This window comes from Kryptolebias marmoratus, linkage group LG13 (genome assembly GCF_001649575.2).
Source record: "Kryptolebias marmoratus isolate JLee-2015 linkage group LG13, ASM164957v2, whole genome shotgun sequence".
NCBI classification, from domain to species: Eukaryota; Metazoa; Chordata; class Actinopteri; order Cyprinodontiformes; family Rivulidae; genus Kryptolebias; species Kryptolebias marmoratus.
The window spans coordinates 3,491,305-3,498,583 of NC_051442.1; the positions used below are offsets into that span (position 1 = coordinate 3,491,305).

General features: G+C 43.7%; 2 protein-coding genes across 5 annotated transcripts in view; both read right to left on the minus strand.

Moving 5' to 3' along the window:
* LOC108248149 (adapter molecule crk) overlaps positions 1 to 4,339 on the minus strand; it is a 5,249-nt gene extending 910 nt beyond the window's left edge. Inside the window, exons 1-3 of one of the 2 annotated variants that reach the window (XM_037979070.1) lie at positions 3,477 to 4,339; positions 1,359 to 1,924; positions 1 to 224 (exon numbers count right to left, since the gene is read on the minus strand). In XM_037979070.1, coding sequence (XP_037834998.1) covers positions 87 to 224; positions 1,359 to 1,924; positions 3,477 to 3,696 — 924 coding nt within the window. In that variant the 5' untranslated portion in view covers positions 3,697 to 4,339 and the 3' untranslated portion in view covers positions 1 to 86. The remainder of the gene's footprint in view (positions 225 to 1,358; positions 1,925 to 3,476) is intronic. The other variant, XM_017436713.3, reaches the window with a different exon arrangement.
* A 411-nt stretch (positions 4,340 to 4,750) lies between these two features.
* Positions 4,751 to 7,279, minus strand: part of LOC108248153 (smoothelin-like protein 1) — a 13,843-nt gene continuing 11,314 nt past the window's right edge. For 2 of the 3 annotated variants that reach the window (XM_037979068.1, XM_017436722.3), the window contains exons 12-13: positions 6,335 to 6,486; positions 4,751 to 5,854 (exon numbers count right to left, since the gene is read on the minus strand). In XM_037979068.1, coding sequence (XP_037834996.1) covers positions 5,728 to 5,854; positions 6,335 to 6,486 — 279 coding nt within the window. In that variant the 3' untranslated portion in view covers positions 4,751 to 5,727. Of the gene's footprint in view, positions 5,855 to 6,309; positions 6,487 to 7,279 lie in introns of all 3 variants that reach the window. The other variant, XM_037979069.1, reaches the window with a different exon arrangement.

Sequence of the window (7,279 nt, forward strand, 5' to 3'; positions counted from 1 at the left end):
GGGGGGGGGGAGGAGGGGAAATCCGATTCCTTTCAGAACGCGACGGTTGAGCTGAAGGGAAGCGGCACCGACGTCGTGTTTTCCCCTCAGCTTTCGTCGTCGGGTTGCTGCTGCTGCTCCAACAGCCGGACGTGGGTGAAGGGAAAGTGGCCCCGTTTCCCTTTGCACTCGCCCTCCCACTGACCGTTCACGTTGATTTTGGTCACTTTCACGACGTCGCCCACCTGTCAACGACAAAATACAGTCACGACTTCCTGTTTCTGCTCCAAACAGGCCAGTGGAAATAATTAATACAGGCTCAATATCTGATTCAAATTCAGTGAATTTTTACATTTTTATAGTTAGTCTAAATGGGCTTCTTTAGTTGATGTGCTTTTCTTTTGACACAATTTATAAAAAAGCAGGTGTTCCTGCAATTGTACTTTTATTTTGAAAGGATTACTAAGTGTAAACTTCAATCACAGCTGAGCTACAAATGAGCTGAAACTGAATAAATATAAAGATCACCGGCTGGCAGGATTAACAGCAGCACACATTTCTGCACCTGAAACCTTTAGTCCAGAAGAGTTGTTCTTTTTTTAAAATATTAGTGTTTGAAATGCCCTTCCACAGCTCAAACATCCAATTTTATTTTATTTTTCTAATGACATCTTCAGAGAACCAAAAGAAAACTGCAATCAATACATTTCTAATGAGCCGGAGGGTAATCTGCCAAACTTGTAATTAAATTAGAAGTTAGAAAAATACGATGGCTGAAAGGTTCAAACGAGTCGCAAACACATGAACGATGCAAACTCCAAAAAAAAAATCAGCTGCAGAAAAAAAAGAAAAATGCTGCAATCACAGAAAACAGACCGAAGCAAAAACATATGAGCAGCAAAATAAACACAAAGGAAAAATGTCTGCACCTGTCGGCCACCGTAGAGAAACATTTTTGGATTCTGGACAAAAATCCAAACTATCAGATCATAGGAAAAGGAAAAGGAACTGGAATCAGCCCAGAAGAGAGCAGTCTGACTTTCTGTTTATAATGAATCTAATAATGCAGCCTGTTTGTTTTACTGGACTCCAGCCATGATGAACAGATTAACCAATGGACCTCTGTGTGGACATAAAGACGGGTCTGAGTGTCCCGAACCGTCTCCGCTGAAAATAAACTGGTTCAGCGTCAGCGTGTGTTTATAAAGACACTTTGTGTCTCTGCTCACATGAATGACTGAAACTATTCTAATCAGGACAATCTGCGCTGCCTCGGCTCTGACTCAAAACAAAAGGACCCACACAGGCAGAGAGTCTCACAGAGGACAGTGGGACAGGCTTGTAGAAGACAGAGGACAGTGGGACAGCAGGGGTCCTACCTCCAGAGCCAGTGCCGTCTTGTCGTAAGCGTTGGGGACCCTCTTCTGGACGACTCGTGCGAAAACGGGCCCGTTCTGCAGGTTCGGGAGCTGAGTGTTCACCACAGGTTGAGCGTACTGACCCGGGTCCACTGGCGGACCGTCTGTGCTGTCCAGCAGCCTTCCAGATCCCGGAGCCGGAGGACCCAGACCGGGAGAAGTGGGCGAGGCGGGCCGGTACTTCTCCACGTAGGGAACGGGGATCATCCCGACCCGGCCCTCCTGGTTGGAGGCGCTCCACCACTGATCCTCGGGCTTCTCCAGAACCCGCAGGACGTCGCCCACGTGGAAGGGGAGGTCCTCCTCGTCGTTGCCGGGGAAGTCAAAGAGCGCCCGCACAAACTCCGCCTCCTCCGACTGCTGGGGGGCGCCGGGGGGAGCGGAGCTGTTGGACCCTGCGTTTTTCGACTTGTTCACGGGTTCTATGAGCGTGGTGGTGTCCAGATAGTGGATCTTATAGAACTCCAGCAGGGACGGCAACGCATCAAACTCCTGGTCGCCGATCTGAAACCGAGGCGGAGCCAAACCTGGTGGAGACAAGGTGGAACCGTTAGAACGTAGAACTAGAATAAAGCAGAACCACGCCTGCAAAATGCCTTTCAAACATGCCTGAGGATATATGAGCAATTTAAATAATTAGAAGTTTTACACAAAAAACTGGAATAAACTTAAAGGCCCTGAATTCTTGGAAATGCATATTGCCCGCCAACTTTCACACCAGAGTTTTAGATCATCTCCTCTTAACTGTGGTGGCCATCTTGAGCTGGGCTGATTTCAAGGAGAACGTCCAGCGACCAAAGTTTCAATAAAATCCATCCAGGTGTTTGCAAGAAATTTTACTAACAAACAGCAAAGTTTTAAACACAGATGGTTTTTAATTTAAGGATCAGACTCAGCTGCTACCAGACATGATTTTTGCTTAATATCTGCAAAATTAACCGAGTTACTAGTCGAATTTTGTGGCTTCTGGCGGCCATCTTCAGTAAAGTTGATGCCAATGGTTAAAAGTTTCATCAGTGATTCATGAGATATAGTCCCATCAAGTCTTCAAAGCTGTGGCGTTTCCTTCTGTTTCCTGTTTAGCTTCCAAACTGCTCCGGTGCAGGTGATGAGTTCAGCCCCCCCGCCCGTTTCTGTGATTCTAATAAAAAGTCACCTTCAGCCTTATCAATAGGTAACCAACAGGTCGTTAAGGCTCCGAGGAGAACATTTTAATCACATCTGGGGAATCTTGTCACCAAAACAAAGTTGATCAAATCAAAGTTATATTTAGAGTTAAATGTTTTAAATACACAATCAATTCACATTTTCTCAACATTTCTCAGATCAGAGCGAGTGGAACAGGAGACGCTTTATATTGAATAAGTTCAGATAATTTAAGGCTTTTTAGTGAGTTTAACAGCTATTAGCATTAGCTTCGGTTAGCCTGCAGTGGCGGCTCAGGCCGCGGTGCATTACGGTCCATTTACACCGATGTATGTGTGATACTTATATTTAATCCCCGTGAGTCGTTTCTGTGACACTAATAATCTATTTAGTCAATGTTAGAGCTAAAATCCGACTTGGTAGTAGCAGTGAGATTCACATTTTCAAGATCACGCGAAGTCTCGCGATATCTCGCTCAACGTTATTTCGACGGGTTCCAACTTTTAGTGATTTTTTCTCGTCACGGTCCATACCTCTGCCGTGTCGTTTCGTTACTTTTAAGCTTCTGAAACGACGGCGGGGTAGAAAATGGCGGTAAAGCCGTCAGCAGATACGATATGTGACCCGGTACGCTTAGACGAAGAGGGGAAAAAGTGCGCAACAGCCAGCAGAGAGCTGAAAAAAATGGGGGGGGGGGAGATCAGACATTCCTGAAACGCCAATCTGTCCAGTCATGCCCCAGTTGTGACATCGGAACCTGAGCAGTTCCCTTTCAGGCCCCGGACGGGAACAGAACCCACCTGAGAGCCGCCCAGAACACACCCCGAGCTCCCGAAATAAAGAAATAAACGGCGACTAAAAAAGTGAGCCAAAGCAGTTCCGACGCCTGTTTAAAAAATAATAAAAATAAAATAAAATCAGCTTATGTCTTACCTGAACTGGACTGCCGGTTGTTGGTGATGCTGTTGATAATGTAGTGGGACACCCGGGAGTTCTCCGACACTGCCAGCACGTAGTCCCCCGGGCAGCTGGTGGAGTCCCGCACCAGGAACACCCCGTGTCTCTGTCCCTGGAGGAGGGAATCCGCGTCCTGGCGGCTCAGTCGCCCCCAGTACCAGCTGGCTCGGTCTTCGGAGTCAAAATTACCGGCCATGACGGCTGAGGAATCCCGGCCCTTTCTTCCCTTTTAACCGCGACTCATACAAAACTTTGTTTTACCGACTCTCCCGCTTGGAAGTAAACGCAACAACGCCACTTTTTTTTCCCCCTTCAACGGTTACTTTTAGAGGTTTAAGCTAGCGGAGCTACTGCTACACAAACACACAGTTCAGGATAAAGACCACGGTTCTCTGATGATTAATGTTTAATTTAAAAATAATTAAAAAAAGAACTCGAAACTATTGAGCAACAAGCGCCTCCGGGACTGACATGGCGGACCTCGGGAAAAGTTGACCTCATCCACCGGAAGTCCCGGCCACTGGGAGGCGTTCACGCCCCCTAAAAAAAACATGGAAAAAGTCAACCTGCAGCCGAGCAAACAAAATGTAAATAATAAATAAACAAAAACTTAAATAATAAACAAACAAAACAAGATTAGAAAGCAAGAGATTATGTGTAAAAAGAGCTATTATTAATACACAGTGTAGCTGTTTGTTTTAAAAACATTTCGTTGAGAAAAGTATGGAAGCCCGTAAACGCCACTCTGATGGAAAAAAATGCGAAGTCATAACTACGAATTTTTTTAAAAACATATTCTATAAATATGAGATGCTAAGTCGTAATTTTGACATACTAAGCTAAAATATAAATATGAAAGAGATGCTACATCAAAATATAAGATGTTAATTTACATTTTTGGGAAACTAGGTCAAAACTTTTGATAAAATCTTTTATTTTATGGCTTTAAAAATGAATCAAAGTGGCAGAAATAGGAGAAAGAAACACTGATAATAGTTAAAATAAATATATATCTACATATTTGTGTGAAACAAAAATGCCAAAATAATATTTATTTTGTTTGTTTCCATATTATCTTTTCATCTTCCATTTGAAAACTAACTCAACACTTTTATAAGTTAAGAGTGAACTAATTTTAAGTACAGTTTATTACTATAAATCCTCCCAAAACTGGATGATAATAAAAGAAAAGATGAACTTCTGAGATCTTAAAAACAGAACTAAAGAGGGCATAATAAGTATCAGAATAATGTGTTTGTATAAAGACATTTATTAAGAACTAAAATATGATAATAAGAGGTGATCAGTTCCTATTTAAAGTTTCATACAGATGGTTTGTTTACAAACAAACAGCTTTTCTTTAAAAAAAAAAGGATGATTCTGAAAATGCAGCAAAATTGAACTTTATAGTTTTAACTTCTAATTCCAAACTTTCCACGCATTTGTATAAACTATTAACTTCAAAATCCAAATATTTGAGTTGTTTTATTGTACACAATAAAAGAAAATCTCTTTTCTGTAAATAAGAAGTGCTTGGATGATGCAGCAAATAACTTCTGTAAATAAATGATTGTTAAGATTGTTTTCATTAAACCTTTGAGAAATAATTAAATCTGCGTCAGTGTTTTGTTTTTTTTTAATCGTCAGGTAAAACAAACCACGTCTCTGTTGTTTAAAAAGCAGATAAAGCTTCATAAATAAGGTTTAACGAAGCCTTGAAATCTCAAACATGGAACAACCCCACATGGTTCTGGTTTCAGATATATTTCTTTTTGTTACAGCGTGACAAACTGATGTAAATAAAGTTGACTTCCACGCGTGAGAACGCAGCGACAATAAAAACGTGAATTTGTGAAGTTGGTGAAATAATTTGCTTTTCACTTGTTCTGTCAGCAGATGGCAGTACATTTTAAAACAAAAATCAACATATAAAACATCTCTAATGTGTCTTTTTTTCTGTTTGTTGTAACATTAAAACCTTCACACTGAGGCAGACATGTGGAGAAAAATTGACGGCAGCTAAACTAGTTTTCAGTTTGATTTTATCCTGATTTCTGTAAACATTTGTAGGTTCAAGTCATGCAATGAACTTCTTCTGATCACAGACAGCAGGCAGGGCTATTAAACTTTATCTACACTCTTCATCGAACTCAGATCCTCGCGGCGTGCCGAAATGAAGCCGAAACGAACTCTGAAGGAAGTCAGGCGGCACGAATCGGACAACGAGTTACTCAAACTTCTTCAGGTGGTTGTAGAGGGACTGGACGTAGGTGAACACACACATGGGGTCCGGCTTGTCCCCCATCTCCAGCATGTCGTCGACCTCGATCAGACGCAGGCAGTCGGCCTGCTCCCTGAAACACAAACACGTCGGTGTTAGGAGAAGCGTCTGGTCATCACACATGACTATTTTTATTTGTCGACACCATTTTATGAAGGAGATACGACAAGTTAGAAACATCCTACATCCCCCTTTCAGAAGGAAAAAGTCCAACTTCATACGGGCTGAATGGGAGTATCTGAGAAAAACCCTCAAGTTCTAAAGCAGTAACAACAATGGTGGCAGAAAGGAGAGAAAAATGCGCACGTTTTGACACATAATTGGTGTTTGTATTGGAATGATCTGAACAAACACTTCTACATTCCAGGTCATGTGACCTCCCATCCGAGGCGCGAGGGCGGACTCTTCTGCTCGGGGCCGGCGTTAAAGTTTCCAGAAGAGCGAGATCGATTAGGTGCCTCCGTGGAAACGCACAGGAACTTAAAAGGTTTTAAAGTTTACTTAAAGCTGTGGGAACATTTCAGATACCTGGGCGGGTCAGTTTAACCCTTACTCTGCTGTGGTGAAGGCCAGCTCCAGGTTCTGTTTGCGATTTGCCGGATTCAAAGCGCTGTATTCAAACTCCAGCGGGAAGAAAGAGTGGACCAAGGCGCAGAAGGCCATTCCATCGCTCCAGCAGGACGAGAAGTTCTGTATGTCTATGTTCTGGGCGGAAAAATGACACGAAACGACGTGGTTAAACGTTCTTTTTCTTCATTGGAACAACCTCATTCTGCTGCAGAGAGAACAGAAAGTACGGAAATGTGTGTTTGGTTGATTATTTCTTTGCTGGAACAATGATTCTTAGCAATAAATTTTCTTTGGAAAGCCTTTTTATATTTCCCCTTAACTGGAGCCACATTTGTCGGGAAAATGCAGCTGAGCATGGCAAAGTATCTCCCCCAAACAGCTTCTTCTGCACCTGACTCTTGAGCTTCTGATGACCCGGGATGTTGACGGTTCAGCGCCTGGAGCGCCTGTGAGGGTGGAGCCTGCTGCAGCGGCCAGCTGGTGTTGACTGAGCCGTGCTAGCGTCTCCGAACCGACGGCTATGTTCCAGATAACAGGCCGGTGTCGGAGTCAGGCAGGAGACGAGATGAGACCCCGCACGTCCACAGTCTGGGATCGAACTATGTCCTCCAAGAGGACAACGCTCGTCCCCACACAGCTGAGTCCATCAGAAACCGTCTGGACGTGGAGAGGACGGAACGCTCTGAGGAACACCTGGAATCAGCTCGGGCGTTCTGTTTGTTCCGGAGGGACCAACGGGACCAACAGGACCAACAGGACCAACAAGACCAACAAGACCAACAGGACCAACAGGACCAACAAGACCAACAAGACCAACAGGACCAACAAAACCAACAAGACCAACAGGACCAACAAGACCAACAGGACCAACAGGACCAACAAGACCAACAAGACCAACAGGACCAACAGGACCAACAAGACCAACAAG